Here is a 26,090-nt window from a genome sequence, read left to right as displayed (position 1 = left end):
GTTTTAATCCCAGGACTGTAATGTATGCAATTACATATTTCTACCATCTTGAATATGAAAAACCTCTCCATTAAAAACCTAAGAACATTGCCTTTTTAGGCAATGACAATTATTCACATTATATATTAATATATTAATAAAGAGTTGTAAGCATTACAACCCCATTATTATAGTATCTCTTGAACTGCAATGGCACAGTGGTTAGAATGCAGTACTGCAGGCTACTTCTGCTGACTGCCAGCTGCCTGCAATTTGGCAGTTCGATTCTTACCAGCTCAAGGTTGACTCAGCCTTCCATCCTTCTGAGGTCAGTAAAATGAGGAACCAGATGGTTGGGGGCAATATGCTGACTCTGTAAAACCGCTTAGAGAGGGCTGCAAAGCACTGTGAAGTGGTATATAAGTCTAAGTGATATTGCTATTGCTTAGCAAAGATATTATACTTACCAAGCTAAAACCATATCACCTTCAGAAGAGTTCATACTTGAATTGATTCAAATACATAACTATCATATTTGTGAAGTTTTCCAGGACATATCAGCAGGGTGGACCATATCTTAGGGCCTGGTCGGACTATGAGTAGGACTAAAGTCTAGTATGGTTTCCAGGCCTGACACTCAGGCCCTTAGGGCATAGTGATCACAAACAGACATTCATATCGTTTTCCTTTTTTTATTTTTCCATAAGTCTGATGATGCAAAGTTATGTGCTTTCTGTGTCTAACAATCAGAGGCTGTAAATGAACATTGCTTCTGCAGCTCCAAGATCCAGATTAGAACAAGGCAAGCAATCCCCAAGACAAACATCCATAATGAAACCCAGTAGTATATGGGTATAGAAAACCAGGCTCTGCAAATCTCCAATTTAGATTTTTTGACCCTGCCAAGAATACATTTTAAAACAATCATTTAGTGCAACTAAATATTAAAGCTGCTATCTTGTCTCAAAATGAAAGTTCAGACCTGTAGCTCAAACCCCAAATTATATTCCTATGTGGAGTTCTTGGTGTTCTATGAGCTTGGCTGTTTGCTGGCAGATATTTCATTACCCAACTAGCTAATATTATCAGTGCTACAGAGTTTGGGTTTGCTTCCTGTTTATACACAGTAGCTTCCCTTGTCAATTTTGGTGGGGTGGGGTGGGGAGTATGGTTTTCTCCTTGGTAGTTCCTTGATTAGGGTATTCGTTTGTGTTTGATTGTTTGATATTCATCCCTGATTATATGGGTGATAGCTGCTGAAAAGAATCTTTCTGTCTTTCTTTCTGTTTTCCTTCCTTCCTTTTCTTCCATTTTGAATGGTTTGCAAATATAGTTTATTTTTATATGTCTATTGGTGGTTGATTTGTCTGAATGCCAAACTTGCAGGAATTCCTTAGCATTTTTGGATTTAGCTTGGTCTAGGATGCTCACAATTTTCCAGTTAAAGCTATAGTTGAGTATATGGTTGACCATTTTTGTGACATTAAAGAGTTTTCATGATATATTTTAAATGTTAGTTGGTGTTCATGGATGCACTCTGCTAGTCTTCCGCCTGTCTGTCATACATAGTAGCTGTTAGAGTCTTATATTCTATGTTAAATTATTTTTAAAAAATCTATAAATTTTAGGAATTCTTGGAAGCTCAACATTCAGACAAATCAGCTGTCAATAAACACATAGAAATAATTATATTTACATATCAAAAGACAGAACAAAAAGCTAAGAAGGTTAAAAAAAGAGACCAGAACACATCCCCCCCAGTAACCAAAACTCAGATAAGCAGGGATTAACACCAGACAAACATGTATAAAATGATACTCTAATGAAAGAACTACCAAGAAGAAAACCACATGTTGTCCAACACTAGTAGGGCAAGCTACTGTATACAAGCAGGAAGCAAACCCCACACTCACTACTACTGATTATGTATCTAGTTGGATAAATGAAATGTCTGCAAGCAAACATCCAAGCTCAGCGAACACCAAGGACACCATAGTGCAAGCCTGAGCTACATTTATTCTCTTCTGTTGGATACTCATATGCACTTCCCAGATATATAGACTCTAAAATATTATGCCTAAGAAACTCAAGTTCTGTATCTCTTGGAAGAAATAAAAAATTACACAACAATCCATTCATTGCTTAATTCCATATTTGTACTTTTTCTGTTGACATTTTTGTTGCCATAAGGGCAAGAATCGTGGTATTAAAATATAAAACAAGGATATTATCAGCAAGTAAAACCCTGAACCTGATCCCAGTTTCCTTGTTACACAGAAGCATAAGTGGATTCTGCTGAATCAGATGAGTACTTTAGTTCAGCATCCTACAGGAACCACTCAGATGTCTCAGAGAAGGTTACAAGTAGGACATGGACAACACTTGCTTTCTGGCACTCATTGGCCAAGTGTTGCCATCGTGACTACTACAATAAACATTGATGGACCTACTTTCACTCATGGGCCCGTTCTTCCCTTCATTCCTACGTTAAATCCATCTGAACTAGTATCTATTCTCATCCTGGCAAACCTTCAAAATCCTTGCTAAGAGGCCACCACAGGTGATAAGAATAAAAGACAATATTCACTCACAGCAGAGTATTTTCTTCCAATTCTTCACATTCCTTGTTTGCCACTTCAGTACTCAATCCTTCCTTGAGATTTTCTAGACTTTTGCTAGTGTGGCTTCTACTCCTAAATTCTGAATCTCTCCTGGGAAAGACAAGAGCAGGCATCCTTTACTATCAGCTCCAAAGAAAGAAACTTATAGCACAGTTGGGTTCCGACAACGTCACTAAAAAGGCCAAGGAAGCCAAAAGGAAATGCTTAAATCAGCAGTTTTGTTGAGCGTGACTTCTGAACACTGAATCCCATTGCAGAGTTAATCAAGAGACAGACAGTGATTAATTTTATTTTCTTTATGGTCTCAAACAGCTGCCTTTGCTTTACACAGCAATCATTATGGATGGAGCTGCATATATGTCTGAATGGGCTTCTGCTCCCCTGCTTTTCAATAGAACAAGAAATGTTTTTTTAAAACAAATGTCTGTGCTGAAATGAAAATACCTGTCTCACATTTTAAAATAATTGGAGCAGCATCATGATTTTAGGAGTAATAAAATGAATATCTGTAACTTTCACCACTTGTCTCTGAACCTGACTGAAGGATGTTTTTTAACAATAAAGAGGTAATATTGGCTTTTGCTAATCCAGGGCTAGGTTGCCAGTGTCCCCATCACTTGCTGATCCAGCATTGCATCTCAGCTCAATGCACTGGCAAGAATTCTTTGTTTGCCACATCAGAAAAGTAATACACCAGTGATCAATGGTATAAAAAACAACTTTGTATAAACACTTAGAGCTGGAGACCAATCAGAGCTCTAAGATGTACACAGGACGGGATATCTATGCTTTGAAAATGATTTGGGGCACCTTAATTGCTAAACTAACATTTTTCTGACAGAGAATCTGTCACAGAAATCAACTCGACAGGGAAACTATTTTGGACCAGAATGATACATTACACAGGTGACTGCCGCATCTGAAATATGGGTTTCTTTAATATAATGTCTTTTTTGCCCTGACTGAAATTCTTAATATTTTAGGCTTTATACTGGGTTAAGGATTGCTATTGACATATGATTTCAATTTTTATGGTTAGTAGGTTTGAAAATGAAAGCGGACCCTGCACTTGCGGGATACACTAGGAAGAAGAAAAAGTAGGTTTGAAAATGATACAGTATATTCAGCTACTTGAACAAAATATTGAGTCATTAATGTTTTATTTTTCCTTTTTGCTTCTCCATTTCCTGTTTGCTCCTCTATTTCTCCTTGAAATGATTAATAAAACGTATCTAATAGAAAATAATTAGAGGTGCTTCAGAATGTAAGGAATCGCGCAGTACCTTTAAAGTAGCTGCATCCTTTTTTCAACTGCCTTAATAAATAATGTCTTTTATGAGATTCTACATACAGCTAATTTGATGTGGCTAAAGCATCAGGCTAGAAACTGGGAGACGGTGAGTTCTAGTCCTGCCTTAAGCACAAAGTCAACTGGATGACTTTAGGCCAGTCATTCTCCCACAATCCTAGGAAGGAAGCAATGATAAACCCACTTCAGAAAAATCTTGACAAGGAAACTGCAGGGACTTGTACAGGCAGTCTCTGAGAATCAGACTCAATGGAATGAAAGGGGGGGGGGGCAAAAGTGTCTACATCATTTTTTAGGCTTATGCACATGATGTTTTTTAAAAAAAGATGTATGCTTTAAAAAAAAGCTTTACTCACACTCTCAATGTTCCAAAAATCTCTTTTGGTTAATCTTTGAAGGCCTAATTAAAGGCCTTCACACTGAAACCATTTTACCCATAGCAAAAATAAGCATGCAACAAATCCATATCTCCATTTACTTACAGGGAGCTAGTGCATTATAGTGGAAAAAGTACTGGACAAGATATGGGAGTTGACTTGGCTCCCAGTCTTTCAGTCCAACCTATACCAGTTGAGAGCCAAACTAAAAAAGAGAGCGCTTCTGGGCCTTCTTGAGTGCTTGGGATAACAGGACCGTAATTTAACAAATTTAAGATGGAAATATTTCTTATAGCTACATCTGGTAAACAAAAAGATATATTTTAAAAGGAGCGGCTATCCCTCAAAAAAAACCCAAAAAAACCCAACTACCTCAGCATGACGTCCTTGAACTACATTTCTTACCTTTGAAACCTTGAAGGCAACCCTGGAGACCCACGAGAGTTGCAAAGAAATCAAGGTAGTTAAAATTTCAGAAAAGGAAAAATCATTACTTATTTGGGATTACATTTTTATATTTAAAAAATAATGCATTTTTAGCTTTCTGCCTTCATTTATTTCTTGGCCCCGAGCTGCTTCCTTCTGGAACATGTCCACCCACCCCAGCATTCATAGGCCAAATGCAGCCCATTTTTAGCAGAAAGGATGCCGGGATGATGCCTTACCCTTCTGCACAATGGCTTCTTTCTCTAATACAATGGCTGCTATTTGCTCTTTGCAGGCTTTGCTGTGAAAAGCTGGAAGGGCTTGGATGCAGGATCAGGTGATTCTCTGCAGGGTCTTCTTGGGAGAAATGGGACTGTCTGCGGTAGGAAAACAAAGAGAAACCATCAAACCGAAGGCTAAGCCAAGCCAAAACAATTCTCAGTGAGCGAAGTTCCTTGTGCTAGATGATCCCTACCGTTGTGGGCTTTCATCTTTGTCTACAGATGGCTTAATCACTTCTCCCTCAAGGCCTTCCTCATTTTCAGAGCTATGGAACTGATGCAGAGATAATTAGATAACAGAATAACAGAACAGAACAGAACAGAATAACAGAGTTAGAAAGGACCTTGGAGGTCTTCTAGTCCAACCCCCTGCTCAGGCAGAAAACCCTATACCATTTCAGACAAATGATTATCCAATCTCTTCTTTAAAATCTCCAGTGCTGGAACACCTACAACCTCTGGAGGCAAGCCGGTCCACTGCTTAATTGTTCTCACTGTTAGGAAATTTCTCCTTAGTTCTAGGTTGCTTCTCTCCTTGATTACCTTCCATCTATTGCTCGTGAATACAAGCAGAAGTGTGGGAAAGAAATTGTGACTGGTTTGCCATTCTGTAGAACTCCCATCATAGTATCGTCTCTTGTATGATTTAAAGCAATTTCAAGAATGAGCATTTCAATGTAAGTTTCTTATCCCCATGGGGTAAAGCTGGAAAATATGAGCAACTAAAAGCCGTCCCAGTTCCCTAGGCCAGTGGTTCTCAAATATATTTGTCTCGGGACCCCTTTTTATATTATTAAAAATGATTGAGAGCCCCAAGCTCTTTGGTTTATGTGTAAAATATATATTGATATTTGCTGTATTAGAAATTAAAACTGAGAAAATTTAGAATACTTGTTTTACTTCATGCCTAATACTAATAACTAAATAGAGCAGTAAGGCTACATAAAGGGAACTGAAGCGTTCAGCATCATATTATACTAACTTTATGTAGGCATTCCCTGGCTTCCATGGAATATTAGGATATAAAAAGTATAACCTATCCAATTTGCCCAAATGAAAGCATTTAATCACATAAATATAGATCCTGGGGGGGGGGGGAATGGGAAAAAAAAAACCCATCTAGACTGAAAGGAAATAGAAAGGTGCTTCTTCTTGTAGTTTCTTTTTTCACTGATTTGTATTACTTTTGCAGATGCTGAGGCCTTTATCTTTGAGTTACTTAACTAAAAAAAAAAATGACGCTATCTGAAGTTTAATAAGGTTGGGAAGAGAAGAAACTTAATAGCTGCAGTTCCAATACAGGAAACCATTCTTGAACAGTGCATCACCGGTCCCTTGGAATAACGAAAAGCATGCTTATCATCTAGAACACAGGCGTCAAACTCGACATATCATGTTGCTGTCACATGACGTATTGCGATGTGTTTTCCTTTCGCAGAGCTGGGGTGGGCGTGGCCTGCACATGACACATCCGGCCCGCGGGCCACCAGTTTGACACCCCTGATTCTAGAAAACCACTTTGAAACCTTTAATGAAGGTCATCTTGATTAGGGATGGGGGCATCCAGTAGGAGGCACGATACCTGAAGAAAGCATACAGTCAAAAGATAATACCACCTATCAAATTTTCCCAGCCTGGTGCCTTCAAGTGTGCTGGACTTGATTTCACCAGTATGGCAATTTCAAAATTGAAATGCCTAACGTTTAGGGATACCAAATTGGAGAAATCTGACCTACTTAGTTTAACATTACTCTCAGATTGGAACAAGAATATTCTGGAGGCAATGAGATTATGTTATTAGCAAATTTTCTAACTTTGGGCTACACTGTAAATGTATTCAGAACTGGCTTACAAAGGGCGAATGATAGTCAAATAGTAATGGAAATACAGTGCACTCAGCAAGTTATATTCTTGCAAAAGAACCATAGTAATAGAAAGGATTCCTTACCGTTAGCTGCCTGGATACGACTGCAATGCTGACTCGACGCCGGGCTGAGCCCTGGAATGCAAAGAAGTTTGATTAGCATGCCTAAAGTTCGGGATTGGCTGTTATAGGGATCATGTTTCCCTTAAGGCTATACCTGTCTCCTTTCCTCAATCTGTAACAGTTCATTTTCCAGGGACAATATGATAGAGTTCACATACCATGCTAGCTACGGTATTTACTGCTTAATCATAGTTTAGTACAAACATGGACGTATCTGAATCTCTCTAAACTTTGGTTAACCAAATCACAGTGCATGGTTTCACCCAATACCCAGAACTAAGCAACCAATGTGGAAATGAAATAAAATGAGCTCATCAAGAGTTGAAAGACCAAGCTTGGTCCTGCCGAACTACAGGATAAGACAATAATTTCAGCTTTACTTCTCTGGAGGTGATGAAGCTCAGTGCCTGGGCTAGCTGCCTTCTGTAACCCTGCCACCATCTATTCTAAAGCAATGAAGCAGCTGAGAACTACTCCCCACTCACAACCCTAATCTTCCTTACCTGCTGAAAAAATCGCGCTAAGGGATATTTCAATCTCTGCTCACCATCATCTATGAGATAAAAATATTTTTTATTAATGGGAAGGACCATAATTCAGAGCTCAAGTACATGTTTTTCAATTCAAACTTGCTGGATTCCACCTATGGCATCCCCAGGAAGAGTTGGGAAAGTTCAGTATATAAAATCCTAGAAAATCAAGTAGATTGAATATGATTTGATATTCAATTTTCCTCAGTAGATTATGTTCTGGTTGGGTCATTAAGGGACATATAATATGCCGCGCAACTGATTCATAGCAACCTAGTATCTTAATGCAACTTAAAAAAACTGGCTTTTTATGAAATTGATAATCTTGATTACTGAATCTGGATAATTAGAAAATGCTTATTTTATAGTGAGAGACAAAGGGAGGTTTTGTATGTTGAACAGACTGTTATTTGGTAATGTTAAGAATGGGTCTTATGGAAAACATGGAAGGAATATCAGTATCTAGAGTCCTCATTAGTCTAACTAAAGGGCAAGTCCAAGACAAGAATCTTGAAAAGCTTGGTTTGGGAATCTCTCCCAGAGTAGCTTGCCACTGTAGTTTGCCAGTAAAATTATTTGAAAACTAACTTTTGTATGATTTTGTGTGTGTGAGAGAAATTTTAATTACACTGGGGATTACTTAATTACACCAAAGTTGCATGTTTCTTGTCTTTTCTTGCTCCTCATTGAGATTTATATAAAAGCAATTCTAGATGTAAAATTACATGTAACACATTCAAAAAATGTAATTGTATCAGCTTGGGAAAGAGGAAGAGAAAAATCAAATGGTTAGGATTTATTTAGCCCTTTCCTCTCTTGCTGCATTCCTGTAGAAAATCGTAATTAAATTAAAGGGAAAATTATCAATCAACCAAAGGGAGAAATTATTGCCAAAGCGAATACTGCATTCATTTTGTAGCAGACACCAAAAAGTGAAACTCTGCTCTAATTGCTAGAGCTCTTTCTTGATGCTTAAGTTTTGATCCTTTATATGTTTCATTGATGGAAGACACATATTTATTTTCATTATTAAATTTCTATGCAGCCCATTTCCCCTGCAAGGTGAAATATGGGCATATGTCAGGGCTTGGTTTCAAAATCCTTTAATCAGCTTGCATAACCTTAAGAGGCAGGAAAGCTTCTTTCCAAGAGAAAACAGGTCAGAGCTAAACAAACCTTCTTAATATTTTCCCTATCAGATGGACCACCATGTTAAAGAGAGCTTCAAGTCAATTAAGAAACAGCTTTGCTTCTGCAGATAATGCATAGATTTTCTGCACAGATCTCTGTGAGGTTGTGGGGGGGGGTTGTTTCCACAAAGTCAAAATGGCAACCATGACCCCATAAAAGCCATGAATTAGCAAAGAGGCAGAACTTCTAGTGAACAGTCTTCAATGATGTTTTGATCTACTGGACACACTTCGCTCATTGACACCTCTAATTTTCAGTTGTGAGAGCAGAACTAGAAAAGGGCTGGACTTTAAAAAATAACCTCCCACATATTTAAAATACAGCTGGTTCAATAGAAGGCTTTTCACCATTGTGGAACCTGTTGATATATGATCAAGAAACAAGGGTCCTTCTAACTCAGGGGTCTCCAACCTTGGCAACTTTGAGCCTGACAGACAGCAAAGCTGGCTGGGGGATTCTGGGAGTTAAGGTCCGCCTGGCTTAAAGTTGCCAAGATTGGAGACCCCTGTTCTAACACATCTGGTATTTTTTAAAGATATGACGCCTCAGACAGATTGATCTGTCCCCCTCCGCAGTCTGGGAGACACGAGCGATGACTTAATTAGCTGGCAACTATCAGCTCTGGCAGCAAACTAGCGAGCGTCTGCCAAGTGTCTCTGTTATCTCTCTTGATGCCGATGAGTCAGCCAGGAAACCAGGAACAAACAGGACTTCAGCTCTAATTCTCCCTCTAAGCAGTTGATTTGCTTGCCACGAAGTGGTATAGCAGCCCTTGCTGCTTTTATATCCTGTGGGGTGTGGCTCCATGACTCAGCACTTCCTAGGCCTGCCCCACCCCTGCTTCTGTTGTTCCCGCCTCTCCTGCCTACGAAACCTAGGGTCCAGCCAGGCCTGATTGCCATCAGCCGGGTCTGGAGGTGTGGCCTGGGGGGAAAAAAAGTCAGGGGACGGAGGCCTCATTATCTCTTTCACCTGGCCTGCCTCTGGCTCCTGGAGCTGAGCCAGGGAAGCCGGTGTTCCAGAGGTAAGTCCTGATGGCCCTTCCCCCTCACTTTCCGAGTCACTTTCTGGCAGGGGGCCCGGCTTGGGGGGCGCAGACACAACACAGATAAAAACAAATCTTTTCCACACTTCTCCTGGGAATTCAAGCAAGTGTTAGTAAATGCTACTCTTACACCCAAAGTTTCTTCCTCTATGCACGGCAGCTGTTTCACTGTCTTATATTTCCATCCCAGGCTTTTTTCTAAAGAGCCAGGAGAACAATTCCTAGCCCCAAAGTGGGCAACTTTGCAGCAACTGAGGATAGACACAGTGGATGCTTAATAATGAAAGACAGTAGGCTTTGTATTAAACCATTTCATGCTTCAAAATAGGGGGGACTCTAGGGCTCCAAGAAAGAGATTGGGGGCCTCATGTGGGCCTGGGGGCCTCAGGCTGCCCAGAGAGCCAATCTTACCTTTGTTTTCAGTTAACTGCCAGTTTCGGGAGTTCTGCTGGATCAGTCTCTTCATATCCTCTAACTCTGCATGCTCCCTCAGGTGATGCCGTTTCAGGTTCTCCACATGTTGCACCATCAGTTCTGCAGCTCGACTCATGCGAGCCTCCTGCAGGAAGGACAGGAAGGTATGAATGAATCCAAGGAGTGGAGTAATAAAGGAAACTATGACCAAGCCAGCCCAACCTTCTTCAAGGAGATCGGTGAACAGGTTCTCCTGCTTCAACCCTAAATTTTTTGAATTGTGCAGATCCTTCATTGAGTAATGACCATCACCGTAGGATAGTCAATGATTAATTGAGCCCATGAACCTTATGACTAATATTTGGAATTGGGATAGATTTCCATGCCCTGCTGGATGGCTGCTATTTAGACTTTAAGGGAAATCAAACCTGGTTATAGTGGAAGACAACAGCAGCAAAGCTCTTTTATACTGATATAAATCACATAGCAATTGAGCTTCTCAAAGGATATTTTTACCTTTTATAGTATTTCCAGAGGCTCAGGATGCTACATTTTGGTAAGTCTGCCATATTAACCCATATTGCAGGAAGCAGAGTGATGGCGAGTTGCCTAAAATCATTTAAGGAGAATGAATACAGGACCAAGTTTTGAATTGGAGACTTCCTAGTCCTGGGAGAGCATTAGCTTCTCTGTTCAATTTTATTTCATCTGATTTAATTTCAAATGTGACCTAGTCATATAAAACTATCCAGTAGCTAAATTAAATGCAAATTGGGTGATTATTTGCCTACATGTAAACCATTACATAAAAATACATTACCAGGATTCTTAAGATTCTAACATTCTACAAATGTTGCTCCTTATTACCATATATATAAAAACTGTGTAAACACACAATTAAAGCCAATTATTTCACTTCCTTTCTCAAAACCCTGAACTGTTCCATGTGCTACTAACATACTAGAACAGATTCCATGATTTTGCAAATTCTTAAAGAAAAAAAACTTTCTACTGGGCCTTTTCCATACAGTTATGCTGTTTCTGACAAAGGGAGGGAGGAATATGTATTTTAGCTTTCCATCTACAATGTCTGGAATAAAACTACAGTTGAATGGATTGTGGGACATTAAAATAGGGAATTTAATATCAGGGCCGCATGACTTTTATTCAGGAAGTTACAGTCTCCTCAGCTCTTCAAAGAAGCTTAGTGGTGATGTCTGAAGTAGAAATACACCACCAATGATGGCACTGCAAATATGCAACTGGAATATTATCTTTCTGTCCTGTGATACCTGAAGATGGGGATAAATAATCTTAAAAGCTTGCAACATGGATTCCATGGAGTCAACAATGACGCTGCTTCCTTCTTCCCAGGCACCAAAAAGATAACAAGTTGTGGCATTTTTTAATCTGGTTTCAATGTGGTTTTCAGGAGAAGAGAGAGGAATGGGAGGTAGAAGTAGAAAAGATTCATTGTACTGATAAAACGTGAAAAACATGCATTGTTTGTAAGTAATCCCTAGCAATACAACTTGCAAGCAGGCTTTCACTTGAGTTATTTTTTGGTAGGTAAATGCCAATGAATTTTGTATGTGATTTTTATCTTATTTTTTACTAAATATCAGAGCATTTGTAAATTACCCTCAGGAAATCCTGAGTGAAATGTATAGAGTTTGTCAACTAACGCCATTTTTTAACTTGTTTTATCTTAAGCTCACCCTAATATTTCCAATTTTGTACCAGGAGATCTCTCCCCCCTTTTTTTGGGTTTATTATATGCCATCAAGTTATTTACAACTGCTAGTAACTTTCTAAACAGAATTTCTCCATCATTAATTACAGATGGTCCTCGACTTACAACCATTTTTAGTTACAAAATTCAAAGTTACAATGGCAGCGAAAAAGTGAACTACAACCAGTCCTTGCACTTATGACCATTGCAGCATCCCTATGGTCAAGCGATCAAAATTCGGGTACTCGGCAACCAGCATGAATTTACAATGCTTTCAGTGACCCAGCATCATGTGATAGCCATCTGTGATTTTCCCATCTAGCTTCCAACAGGCAAAGTAAATGGGGGGAGCTTGATTCACTCAACAACCACATAATTTACATAACAATAAAACTAGCGACTCGCTTAAGACCATGGCAAAAAAAAGTCAAAACCAGGCATGACTCACTTAATAAGTGCCTTGTTCAGCAATGAAAATTGTGGTCATGAGTCAAGGACTACACATATCCCTAACCTAATGTCAAATACAAAGGCTCAAGACCATATGTTAAATTGTCAGACTAGCCAAAGTTTAGTATCCCATAAGATGGCAGTTGTTGAGATCAGTAGCAATCTACTCACCTTTCCAATAATTCAGAGTTTAAATGACAGAAATAATAAACTTACAGTCTCACCTGATGGACAGCTCCTAATTTCTCTGCTGCACTTGTTGCTCTTTCAATTGTTCTTGTCAGAATTGCTAAACTGTTCTGCAAATGTTCAACCAGTTCCTTATGCCTGGGATCCAAACAGGCCTGATCCAATTTCTGGAAGGATAAAACAGAAATTCTTGAATGAACTGAAATAATGACTACTAGGACTTCTTCACTAGACTTCACAAATAAGACAATTCTCAGGACTGAATCAATGCAATTCATTATCAATGCAACGCAAGAAAAATTGGCCCCATTTCCTTCAGAAATCTTCATGTGCAACCTGCTCAATGGTAGTACACACATTGTTTTTAGCCAAACTGTCTTAACTCCACATGGGTCACGATAAACTCAGAAAGGCAATCTATTTATGGTTTAGCCATTAATGAAAAGGATAGGAAAAGTGAGTGTTTGAATCCATCTCAATCTCTGCTGGTCCTCTCCCTTTTGAGATTTTAGAAGCTCAATGCTATTGATGGCTCTAGACTACCATCCTTTGGAATGCAAAAGAAATGGTCAAAAGACTCAAGAAAATCACTTCACTTGCCTGCAACACTGCCTGACATTCTGCCAACTCCTCTTGAATATTCTCTTCCGCTGTGTTCCGGGCTCGTTCTTCTATCTGTACTCGCTGTCTCAGGGTAAACATATCACAGCGTAACGCCAAGGCTAAGTGCGCAAAAGCTGCCTGCCAAAAAAGGAAGATCACCCAAATTGTACTACTGATGGAACTCAATCATATTCCGCACTTTTCAAAATCAAAACATTTGGGGGAAACTGTTAATGAACAGACCCCAAGTCAAATGTTCTAATTTTCTCTAGGAAACAGAAAAGATAGTGTAAATTTTTAGGACTCGATGACCTACAAGGTCCCTTCCAACTCTGTTAATCTGTTAAAAAGACAGAAACCCAGTTGCTATAATGGTCAAAGGTTCTCGGCTTTAAGATGGGAGGTCCAGTTCTGTCTTGGGCACAAAATCCAGTTGTGGGTCAGTAATTCTTTCTCGATCTTAGGAAGAAGGCAATGCAAATCATTTCTGAAAATGTTGCCCCAAAACCCAAAGTGCTTTTTTTCCCCCTTACAAGACAACTGGACTTCCTTGGTTTTTCTCCTTTGAAAATGTTTAGCTTCTCATCCAAGAAGATTGTTCAGCTCTTGGTTGTGAAACGAAATGTTTTCAAAAGAAAAGAACCAAGAAAGTCCAGTTACCTTTTGAGGGGAAAAAAAAAACACCTTTGGGGCAACCATGACCTGAATGTCCATAGATGTTGCCCAGAAAACTGCATGAACCTGTCTGGGCAGTTTGCCAGGAGCTTTGACTGACTAAAAGACACTGAAATGAAATGTCACCTTTCACAATGACCTAGTCATCTTAAATTATTGTTTCAGACACTTTCCCAGGACTCATACCCTTTAACTAAGAAAACAGTGGTGCCTCCCAAGCAATAATGTATTATTGTTTCATTGTTGGGAAGTTGAAATACAAATGTTTTGTTTCCCTGCTGAAAAACGTCTGGTGTCACAGCAAATTACATGCATTTATTCATTGTATGCTTTCTAATGACACTGTAATGTAATGAAAAAGGAATTTAAATCGAGTCCTCTGGTACTAATGCTATTATGGAAACTGAACTTAATGCTAAAATTATGCAAACATCTTTGATGAAGGGAGATGTCCTTCACTAAGGACAATACTGTAATACATATATGTAGTTGGGCCTCAGAACAAATAATATTCTGCAGGTCAGAAAAAGAGGTCTCTAAGCTAGCCAAGAAACCAATTATTTTAGAACATCTGTCTCAATAAGCCTCAGAATAGCTTCTGAAAAAGCTAAAATGCTATGAATTAGAAAAAATGCAGCTGCATGGACAACAACACTTACCTCCACATCTTGCTCTGTCAGAGATGCCCTGCAAGGAAAATACAAAATCATACAGAATAGATATTACTAATATCTGATATTAGTGATCTAGCAAAGCTAAAACAACTTAGCAGAGAAGAGGTTCTGTAGCTTCCAACCTGAATAACTTCACCCATGAAGCTGAAAAGAATGCAGAGAAACATCCCCCACTATTGCAGCCTTGATCTCTGATTTACAGAACCTGTGAGCAAACATATTCAAATTGGTACAGTTCAGAGGGATGTTAAGTGCAAGAAGTAACTCAAATTTACAAGGGGAAATATCTTGTAAATGATATGGAAAGATTATTTATAATAATTGATAATGATTTCAGAAATGCTGTTGCTAAGGTTGGTAGAAGCAATTATTGGAGTTCAATTGTATTCATTTGGATTTTAAGACCATTTTGAAGCCATCTTCTAGGAATAGATGCCTTATTTTACAGAGCCTTTCCCGCTCACAAAAAAAACAACAACAGACAAGCAAGAAGGCCTATGAAAGAATCCTGTCAGACATGTGATGGCTCTTACCTATGCAGGCCCAACCTCTGAAGCACAGAAACCTCCACCTGTGAAGTGTTCAATTCGTCTTCAGAGGAATCTGATTCTAGATAAGAAAAGTTGCACTTGAAATGTAAGTTACATTCCTGATAAAACAATTTGCCCTAGCAGTTCCCGGGCATTTGTTTTTACACAGACTACGGTAGAAATCATTCAGATAGGACATTAATCTGGATCCTTTTTTCTAGACTAAATAGCCATTCTACACAGTCTAAGAACATGACTGTCGGGTTTGCTTATTTTAATGGAAATTTCAATATATGGTTAACTTGCAGCACTCGAGGAGCACACTTGAAGAAAATTCCTGATGAATATACAAATGGAGATGATGCTAATCTTTTGGAGATGGAAAAATTGGAATTGGGGAAAAAAAGAAAGTAAACTAGTCATTCCTGAAAGGTTAGGAACAGTGGTGGGATTCAAATAATTTAACAACTGGTTCTCTGCCCTAATGATTTCTTCCAACAACCAGTTCACTAAACTGCTCAGAAAGTTAACAACCGGTTCTCCCGAAGTGGCGCGAACTGGCTGAATCCCACCTCTGGTTAGGATTATAAATTAAAAGGAGAAACAAAATTGGAAGAAACGAAATGAAAGATAGAGAACTGTAGAAAACAAATGGCAGGTGGAAGACGTTTGAATATAAAATAAAAATAAGGAGGGGAGAGAAAAATTGGAACATATGGAAGGGCAACAATGCAAAGAAAGGAGAACACAAGATAAATCCAGCACTCATTCACCAACCTTCGTCACTGTCACCACTATCTTTGAAGCACACTGCATGGACTCTGCTCCTCCTTGCTGGCTCATGGGATCCCACCACAGAAAGCTGCAAAGGAACAAGCGTAGTTACAACCAAGCAACAGAAATATACATGCACATTTGTTCCTCAACATGGATTAGATCCTCTTAGGGAAATGGAGTTAACTTGGAAAGAAGGACCATGATACCACCCCAATTATACTCAGCAGAGTGGGCTGTTATGAATAACACCAGCTGAAGAGAAAACCTTCCTTCATACTTTTTTCATTTAGAACATTGGTATATTTGTTTCAAGCCCCACATCATGTTACAATAAAGGAAAAGAGATTCCAATTGAATATTATGCTCCAATGAAGTTTCCAATCTGGTATTCTCTATACATCTTGGATTAAAACTCTCAGAATGCCCAGTCAATCCATCTCCAAGATACCAAAGTGAAGGAACATGTTTTGGAAAATACTCTGAGGATATACATACAGTTCTAAAGCCAAAGCTAAGCCATTTGGGGCCTGATCAATACCTAGAAATAAAAGCTGGGAATCCCTTCTTGAAAATAAGGCAGCAATTGTCCATTCCAGTCTTACTTACTTTGGCTTTGCCATCAGCGCTTTGGCTTCTTTCATTCACCATTCTTTCTGATTCTCCTTCTGAAGTGGCCATTGTTTCTGAAGGAACAAATACAGAAACATACTCTTCTCTTCTTGCATCTGTTGTGTTCAGGAGAAAATTTCCCATTCAACCTAAACCTAAAACCTGACAACAGGATTGGCATCATCCATATATTTTGGGCATCTTAGGGAGAAGAGCGAATGCTAGAGGACTCAGAATAGAAAATGAGAGATCTAGCAGGTCCTCACATTTCTCCTTGCCATGTAGGTTCCTTCCTGAAGGAACAATATAAGTTCTAATATGCAGGTCAAAGATGAGTTATCAGAGTACTTTAGGCCTTTATTCAGAGAACTGACAATGAGGATGGGAGATTGGGCTGCCAGTACATGCATTGTAAACAAGTAGAAAATCTTAGGTCAGCTATCTCCAATCTAATGTTCTTCAAACATTTTTTGAAGATGGGGTCTAAGCTCCCAGAAATTCCACCTGGTGTAGGGATGGCAGCAAAGTACTCTTGAGACTTGATTAAAGAAGAGTGATCACACAACTGACAGATAAATATACTGAATCCACAAAATATTTTTATTTGAAGCAAAGTCATATTGAAATAGCAGTAACTTCGTAGCACCACTTGTGAAACTCTATTTGCAGGGGTGACCAGCCCTGGCAATTTTAAAACTGGGGAATTCTGGGAGTTGAGGTCCACAGGTCTTAAAGTTGGCATGATTGGATACCCCTACTGTAGAATACAGAAATGACCTTGGAGAAGGAACAGATGAGCCTTGAAGGGAAGACAAATTACAATTTAGTTCTGATAAAGTAGAAAGCATAAGAAAGAAACTCACAATAACCCTCTCTTAGTTTTATTTGGTATAAGATGGGGCAGAGAGAAACTCTAACAAGTTTTCAAGGTTCTGTTATTACATCCTACCGTGATAAAGTAGCATTCCTGGAATCCTTTTGGTGTCAGTTTCCTGACTTAGCCTACCTCAAAGGAATAACCTGCCATCTAGCATAGAGAATGTCCAAACCAGCATTAGCCAAGTGATCAGAGCAAGGCCTTCTGGTGTGAATATGCTATACACGGGGCAGAGGAATAAACAAGGAGTGGTGCTGATGTTAAAGTGGCAGAGAAAAAGCGGCCGCTGCATCCAGAATAAATTGTGGCAGGATACTGGATCTGTTGCAACTGAGAAATGATCCAGTGGTAGGCCAGAATAGAAGAAAATAAGAATGAAAAGAAAATGTGGGAGCCAGAGAGGGTTGTATTCTTTCTCCCTTTTCATAGGAGAGTTCACCAAGTACTAGACTTGTGATTGTTCCATTAGATGCAGGGGCATCTGTTGAAAACTGCTAACTTTGTGCAATGAAGACCCATCAGCCACTAACGATACCAAGCTCTAATTAATCTTAATAAATATCATATAAGGCTAGCACCCCATAAAATTAGGAGACAGCCCCCCATCCCTAACCAAAGGCTGGTTGTTACTCCATCGAATCCATATCCAAGCTGCTTACCGGCATCCAAAGGCAGCCCAAGTCCATCCGGATCTCCCAAATGCTGTATCTGCATTTCTTTGCTGAAAGGATAATTAGGCTTGATTAATTACTATGAAGCTCCACCGGCAATGAGACAAGCTCCTTAATGAAGTGGGCGACTACTCCTCCAGTTGAGTGTGGAAGTGAAAATTGTATGAAAATTTGTCACTCCAGGAGAGATAACCGTGGAATATCTGGCAGGGTGTGCGGTCAGAGGGGCTGCTCCAGGCTGAACCCTCTTCTGCAGTGTGATCTAATCATATGGAGTGCAGTAGGCATCCTTCAATCTTTCTTTCCCGCCTAAGCCTCACCATCTCCACAGGCACCCCTTGGCATGGAATCAGCTATCTTACCTCTGCAGTAGCCTGCCATTCTCTTTGCTGGATCAGGCTGACAGCCAATGCTGCAGTCTGCTGTGCCTTTTGCCTCCCTGGTAAAAAAAACTGAAGGGAACTCCCTGTAAATATATTTCCCCAAAATCTGTGAGTCACAGAATCTGTGAGTCACAGAAAAATAATCACATTTTAACCCACCTAACAGCTTCCAGACTCCCAAGCTGACTCTCTTGTCTAATACAGGAAGTAGGGAAAAAGAATTTTTAAAAAATCTACAAGGCCATCTGCTGGGGAAGGCTCAGAACTGAGTGGAAAGAATAAGCAAAGAATTGAGTGCAGTGGAATACTAATTTTGTCAGCAAATAGTAAAATTTAGCAATTACAACAAAACATGCCACTAAGCATGTTTATTGCTCAGTACAGTTACCTATGATTTGGAAATCAAATGTTTTTGACTCTATTCTTGGTTCAACTGGAGGGGGACTACAAATCCCAACATGCTAAGAATTTTGGGAATTGTAGTTTATACATATCCAGAAGCTACCAACCTGAGGAAGAAAAGTATTACGAGTTTGCATCGTGGATCTGCCACAGGATTCTTCAATTCTCTTTCTCACATAACTATCCAAGCATGACACCATGTAAACTACAGTGAACTCGGCACAATTGGACAAACTGTCTACTATTGACCTCACCCCATTCCTAAGAGGTCCGTAAGGGGCGTGCATAAGAGCACAAATGTGCCTACCGTTCCTGTCCTATTGTTTTCTTTCATTATATCCAATTAATATAATGCTTATAAAGCATGCTTATGCTTATATATATATATATATATATATGCTTATATATTATATAGTTACTTTCATGCTTATGCTTATATATACTGTTGTGACAAAATAAATAAATAAATAAAAATAAAATAAATAAACTCACAGTGTAATGTGCCATACAAACTCAGAATAGAACTAATTCACATATAAATAAATGATCAATAAAGTCTTCGTGTGACTAGAATTTCTGATGTTGCATCTCCAGATTAATCTTGAAGCCATCTTCGTACAGGTTCGAGTGAAAAAAAAAAAGAAACTGGTGTTTGTTGTTATCTAAGAGAGTACTCCAGAACAGAATAGGACAACTCACTGCATGGCCAACTCGCCATTTGGCAACTTGCTGCAGGACAATTCAACGATCCAATTTAATTATTTAAAATAGTTTAAAAATTATTTAAATTTTTGTCATTCACATTTCATTTTGTCCCTCCTTTGGCATCCTTTCTTTAATGATTTAAGGAGCCGTGGCGGCACAATGATTAGAATGATGTATTGCAGGCTAAGCAGTTCGAATCTCACCGGCTCAAGCATGGGATGCAGCTTCCCATCCTTCTGAGGTCAGTAAAATGAGGACCCAGATTGTTGGAGGCAATATGCTGACTGGTTAGAGAGACCTTTAAAGCACCATGAAGTGGTATCTAAGTCTAAGTGCTATTGCAATTCTATTCCACTATTTCTTCAATATTAGTATAACTCTTGTCCCGCAGCGAGTTGTCCCATAGTGAGTTGGCCATGGCAAGTTGGCCTGTAGCGAGTTGGCCACAGCTAGTTGGCTACCGCAAGTTGTGCAGATTTTGTTTGCCCTTTTATCAGCAGCCTCTTTTGACATTCTGCATCATTCTCCCCCGCTGCCCTTGCAAAACTATAAAATTTAATATTTATATTTGGTAATAAAGCGAACAGGGGACAGAATCAAAATCAAACTTCCCGAACAAAATTGGAGGAAGAACTGTGGAAAAGAGTGATCCTCTGTCTAGCACTTCTACAGTCTACACAGCTCATGCCATTACCAAGATTTTTACACCAAACAGCTCTTGAAATCCAGAAAGAAACAGAGTATAGTAAAAGGGTCTGATACCGCTCATCTTATTAACACAGAGTCATTGGAGCCATTGGAGGTAAAGCTGCTCCACCTCAGCACAATTTCTGGGAGAACAATGGGTATCCCTCGAGTGGTTATATCCCCCCCCCCTTCTGCAACTCCATTGACATGGGTCCTCTACAAAATCCACCTATATCACAGGCCAGAGAAGTTAGGATTCCTTTTCATATCAGCACATTATTTGAAAAGACATTATTTAGGATTACTTTTTATCTACCCATTATTTGAAAAGACGTTATTCTTTTCAAAGAGGGCAACTTTATCTTAGTAGTGGAAGATACTTCCACTTTATATGTGGAAGCTCCCAGGCTGGCATCTCCAGGCAGGGTTGCCAATAAGTACAGGTAATCCTCAATTTACAGCAGTTCATTTAGTGACTGAAGTTACAACAGCATTGAAAAAAAAGTGACTTATTACCATTTTTCCCACACTTAAGACACCTGCAGCCTTTCCCTTCACTTAACTACAATGATTCATTTAAAAGCTATGGCAAGAAAGGACATAAAATGGGGCAAAACTGACTTAACTGTCTAGCTTATTATATTGCAATATGTATTATATTGCCATAGGAACAGAAATGTGGGGCTGCGTTGTGGTCATAAGTTGAGGACTTAATGTATATAAGTAAATAAGACAAATGATAGACGAGATGAAATGAATAGTCTACACAGAATGTAGTTTCCTAATAGGCAGTAAATTTGCACCTATTACAAGTGCACAAAGCTTGTATAATAGACTTGTTTTGTTTAGGAGAAGAATAGGCAAAAGAACTAGACAGGAACGTATGTGAAGACATTATTTCTTTATGTATTCAAGTATTTTTTGTTAAATACTTCCAGGTGGAGGAATATCAGCAAGCCTAACATCATTTTGCAGAAACTGATGGTGCGATGGATTCAGTGAGCTACATTGACAAACTGCTCTGCAGGCTACATTCAGTTCAGTGCTGATCCACGGAGAAAAGAGAAGTATTCAGGGCCTCCCAACAGAAAACTGCCATCACCTGGAAGCTGTCCAAAACCGCTTCAACATCAGAGCTTCCCTACATGGCAATTTATTACAGGGCAGCAGCTTGACATGCAAATCAGGTCATCATGCGCAGACAATTTTGGAGCTTTGAAAATGCAGAAGAAATGCTGTAGGGCTTAAGCAACTAGATAAACACAGAAGCCAGATGAAACAAGAGTTGAAATATAAGAATGCAGAGGCAGAAAGAGATACATGGAAATGGGAAAAATGCTTTAAGACTAAATGAAAGGGCTGGGAGCAAATACATTAAAAGGAGTCAGGAGCAAATACATTTTTTAAAAAAGCCAGTACGGTTGGTATGCAATGAAAAGTCATGTTTATTTCATAATAGGAAAATATTTTCATTCCATTCTTCCCATGTACTCCATATTTTAACAACTCATAAACTATAAGACGCAACAGAAACAGCCATCACCATCTTAATTTGCTCTCCTATTTTGGGGCCAAATAGTCCTAGTATCCGATGCAGCATGGAGGAGAGACCAACAGGAACTCCTTTAGCTTCAGATTAAATTGAGAAGTAAAATAAAAATATTCTGGAAAAAGACAATGGTAAATTATTTCCATATTGTTGCTGCAACACCGAGGCATCCATGAAGTCACACAGTCAAGCTCACCTGCAAGAAGACTCTCTCATCAATTTATACCGTTGTCCTACTCAGCACATAACTCAGGGAGCTGTACATAATCAGTATAGGTAGTCCTTGGGTTACAATGGCAATTGGGATGGGAATTGCTAAGAGACTTTATAGAGTGCAATGTCACATGTCTGCACCAATTAGCGATGGCAGATTTGGCAGTCCCAACTTGCTGTTGTTAAGGATGAGCGAGAACCTCATGTGATGGTGACTTCCAAGTTGCTGCTGGCTTCCCCATTAACCTTCCTTGTGGGAAGCTGGCAAGGAACATTAGAAACCACAATTACATGACTGCAGGGGCCCTGCAGTGGCTGGAACTCTGAGGACTGATTGAAAGTGCTAAAGCACTGTTGCGAATTAGAATGGTTGTTGAATCAATGAACACAGGCGGAGGACTATCTGTGTCAGTAAAATCAATAGAAAACACATAATGGAGCAAAATATAAAGAATAATTCAAACTTTAAAAGCCAAATCCAGAGTGCTGGAGAAAAAAAAGTCATGCGATGGGTTGTACATTCAGATACCAGGAGGAGAAGAACCAGGTCTTTAATGCCTCTCAAAAGTCACACATAATCGAAAACTAAACATGTTGGAATAGATAAAGCAATAGCACATAGACTGCTTCACAGTGCTTTACAGCCTTCTCTAAGCGGTTTACAGAGTCAGCATATGGCCCCCAACAATCTGGGTCTTTATTTTACCAACCCTCAGAAGGATGGAAGGCTGAGTCAACCTTGAGCTGGTCAAAATCGAACTGCTGGCAGTCGGCAGAATTAGCCTGCAATACTCCATTTCTAACCACTGCACCAACACAGCTCTTATACCTGATGTCAGTGCATTTTTATAATAATATGCAAATTCAGACTTGTCTTTTTTTGCAGGATTGGTTGAAAGGGTCCTGAAAGCCAATAGGAGCCTTGTACCAGTGCTGCAGTGGTGGAGCTGAATTAATAAAATCCAATTTCAGCCATGCATTCACAAAAACAGAAGCCATGTAAGAGCGACTGTGTGCTGTGAATACTGTAACACTAGTATCAACCCACTCACGGGATCCATGCAGTATCTCTAGTGTTTCATTCAACATTTTCACTTCTTTCCTCAAAACCATTTTCAGAATCCCTGAAAGTACCATTTCAGGGTGGCTGACCTGTCATTGACTTACCTTTGGGCGGTCTTTTTTTTCCAAGATCCTAAGAGGGCTTGGAAGAAAGGGAAAAAGAAAGACGAGGGGGCATGAAGGTATTTCTGAGCTGCATTACCACCACCATTGCATTCTTGTTTGCTGAGGGTACAAAGTACCTGTTAAAGTTTGCTCCTTCACAGCCTGTTTATTATCACTGTAATGAAGAAGCTCCTGGCTCTGTTGTTCCTTTTAAACCTGTCCCATAAAAAGCAGTGGTAATCCAGACCAGTTATAATCCAGTCTGCATGAAGCAAACCAGAAGCACCAGGAAAGGAGGGGCCACTAAATACTGTAGAACCTCTTTTATCTCACTCTTGCTATCTGACTGTTAGTCATGCCAGGCTCCCAAGTGCCAACTCCTTAAAGTAAGGAATACGATAATGAGGCGGAGGCTTAGTTCAGGGAATTCTTATTACCACCCTCAAATTATGCTTTTCAGTTCCCAGACAAGATCTCTTCCTCTAGAGTCTAGACTCACTCAAGTTTCTCCCATGTCAACCCAAGTCTGGAAGAATTCCGACTCCCTTTTGACTTCAGAACACAATCTGCATTTGTATATCATCGTACAAGTTCAATAAAGTGGCAAAAAGTGATTCGAACAGATTGAATGACATCAATCTATTTTTCCCCGGAAGTTATGCACAGAGATTTCTTCTAAGTCTCAAACAGATACTTGCTATTGAAAATAATTATACCATACAGTTCAGAAAGGGACATACAACGTGCCATTTTAAATCCATAGTGCATAAAATACACTCACCAATATAAGCAAATAAATCACAAGAAAGGAAGGAAAGCAGAACAGGAACTGTTAAATACGGTATCTACTCACGGTTACTTTTTCCCCTCAGGCCCCGTCATGTACATAGTTAGCTAGCATATTTAAAAGTATTCTTTAATGATATTAAGGACAACTTTTATTTGGGATAACACAGCGTTGCTTGGAGAAAGATATTCTTTATTTCAAAACTCCTTTAAATGAACCACGAGAGAGCAAAAGAGGCAGAGTTTGTTGATCTTCCTTTGTGCATTACTTTCCCTATTTGTATATCAAATATTTAAATAACTGACTTACCCTAAACAGGATTTTGAGTGTCATCAAGCAAAGAGAGCCTAAAGTATGATGAGCCAAGAGGAATGAATGCTCTCAGAAAAGGTCTTCCTCTTAAATCTGGAGGTACCCAAGGTGAGAAGCCACAGCAACTCCTGTCACAGCTCTGCCCCTAAGCAAAGCTGCCGACTTCTGAAGATCAGGTTCCTGGGCTGCCCCTCCTGCTCTAAGGCAGATGCTTTACTAACCAGGCTCTGCTTCTCTGGAATGCACTTTTTCTGCTGCTGGAGAAGCCCCTTGTTTATAGGAGGGATGACGGCTGTCTCGTAAACACTGCCTGCTTGTGATGGTTTAGCTCTTTCTGGTTGTATGCTAACAGAGGTTAACCTGGAACGAAGAGTTAACCCTCTCTCGTGCTGCAGGAGGGAAATTCCCCTCGGCTGCTCAAGGAACAAGAGAATATTTTGCCAAGGATGGGAATACCATGAAAGGAGACCTGTAAAGAACATTACTGTTATTCCTCAAAGCTTATCATTTTTGGAATCACATCAACATGTTTGAGACATCGCAACTGCTGCGATTTACCCCCAGCCAGGGCTTAATAGAGCTCCAATTTAATCATTCTCAACACCCATTGCAAAGGCAAGAGCTTATTCCTAAAATATGTAAGTATGCCTCGGAGCACTAATTGAATGAGACTACAAAGTTTAGTTGATGAATAATAATGTGATCTCCATTAAAAGGCCATCAATTTTTTTAAAAAAATCAAATGCAGAACTAGCAAAGACTGAGATGGAAAAATGCATTTTTCTTTTCTTTTTATCATTCGCGCAGATGAGAATGCTTCTTCTAATGCTTTTGTGATGTATGTGTGCTGAATCCAAACAATATATATATATATATTGCTGGAACTTTTAAAATCAGTAGTATTGCTGCCAATGATATGCACATTTATGCAGATTGCTCTCCCGACCAGTCCTCTCAAAATTGGTTAGAAGTGTATTTATTCATCACATTTACATGGCTGCTCATCGCACAAAAAAGTGATTTTGGATGACATTCATCAATCAATAATACAGCAAATATAGTTAAAAATCCATAAACAAATATAAGGTCATTAAAAGTTTTAGAAAACATCAATAAAACCAATATATAACCATACAGAAAGTAAAAATCACAGTGGAGCCCTCTAAGACTATCTCAGAGACCCCAGGCCTCAAGGGACAACTAGGCCTCGATAAACTTCCAGAATGGTAACAGGGATAGAGCTAACCTAACTGGGGGATAGAATACTTGTAGGAATGTGTGTTTGGCCCTGGGTAAAAAGCATGAGGTAAATTTTTGCACTTTCTGCACAGTTCCTAAAGTCCCAGTAGATTTTATGAGCATTTCAAGTGTGATAAATTTAAATCAAACTACTGTGCATGATTACAAAGAACTACAGAAAGCTTCCAGTTTGTTATCCTGATGGGGTACCAGAGCAGGGGTCTCCAACCTTGGCAACTTTAAGCCTGGAGGACTTCAGCTTTGCTGGCTGGAAATTCTGGGAGTTGAAGTCTTCCAGGCTTAAAGTTGCCAAGGTTGGAGACCCCTGTTCCAGAGGACATTGTATAATGGGGTTCATGTCACATTGCGATGATCAATGCATACAGTTAAAAGGTTCATGCTGTACTTACAACCTAAGCACAAAGTGGTAAGCTTCATTCCTGCAACAGAAATGGCAGCAGCGTGAGTAAATTTCAGGATTCTTTAAGAAAGCTAGATTACTCATCCCAAACTGCTGAGATGATTCTGCAAGGCTTCAACTCTTCACCTGAAGAGCCTAAAATGTTAAGTGGGTGACATCTGGGAACCAGTGAAGGTCCTTGTGCCCAGATATCACTGCAGCTTAAGTCTGATTAGAAGTAGCAAAGCTGCTTTAAGGGAAGATTGAAATAGTACAAGGAAATTTGTTGAAAGCAATAT

General features: G+C 39.4%; 1 protein-coding gene across 4 annotated transcripts; it reads right to left on the bottom strand.

Moving 5' to 3' along the window:
• Positions 1-657: 657 nt before the first annotated feature.
• Positions 658-24,281, bottom strand: LOC131194913 (inositol 1,4,5-triphosphate receptor associated 2-like). Of its 4 annotated transcripts, none has more exons than XM_058176498.1 (15): positions 24,150-24,281; positions 17,936-17,997; positions 16,397-16,473; positions 15,791-15,875; positions 15,017-15,092; positions 14,469-14,496; positions 13,132-13,272; positions 12,567-12,698; positions 10,158-10,305; positions 7,484-7,533; positions 6,942-6,992; positions 5,188-5,267; positions 4,952-5,089; positions 2,571-2,690; positions 658-878 (listed from the first exon to the last, which is right to left on the bottom strand). In XM_058176498.1, exons 2-15 carry the CDS (start codon positions 17,988-17,990, stop codon positions 719-721), a joined length of 1,341 nt encoding a protein of 446 aa, XP_058032481.1. In that variant the 5' UTR covers positions 17,991-17,997; positions 24,150-24,281; the 3' UTR covers positions 658-718. The 4 variants fall into 4 exon arrangements, with proteins under 4 accessions (XP_058032481.1, XP_058032478.1, XP_058032480.1 ...); XM_058176495.1 differs by lacking the exon at positions 24,150-24,281 and adding an exon at positions 21,870-22,991; XM_058176497.1 differs by lacking the exon at positions 24,150-24,281 and adding an exon at positions 19,225-19,330.
• Positions 24,282-26,090: the final 1,809 nt, after the last annotated feature.

The sequence above is a fragment of the Ahaetulla prasina genome, chromosome 3, assembly GCF_028640845.1.
Source record: "Ahaetulla prasina isolate Xishuangbanna chromosome 3, ASM2864084v1, whole genome shotgun sequence".
Lineage (NCBI taxonomy): Eukaryota > Metazoa > Chordata > Lepidosauria > Squamata > Colubridae > Ahaetulla > Ahaetulla prasina.
Note: the sequence above shows the minus strand (reverse complement) of the source record. Positions and strands in the feature narration are given on the sequence as shown.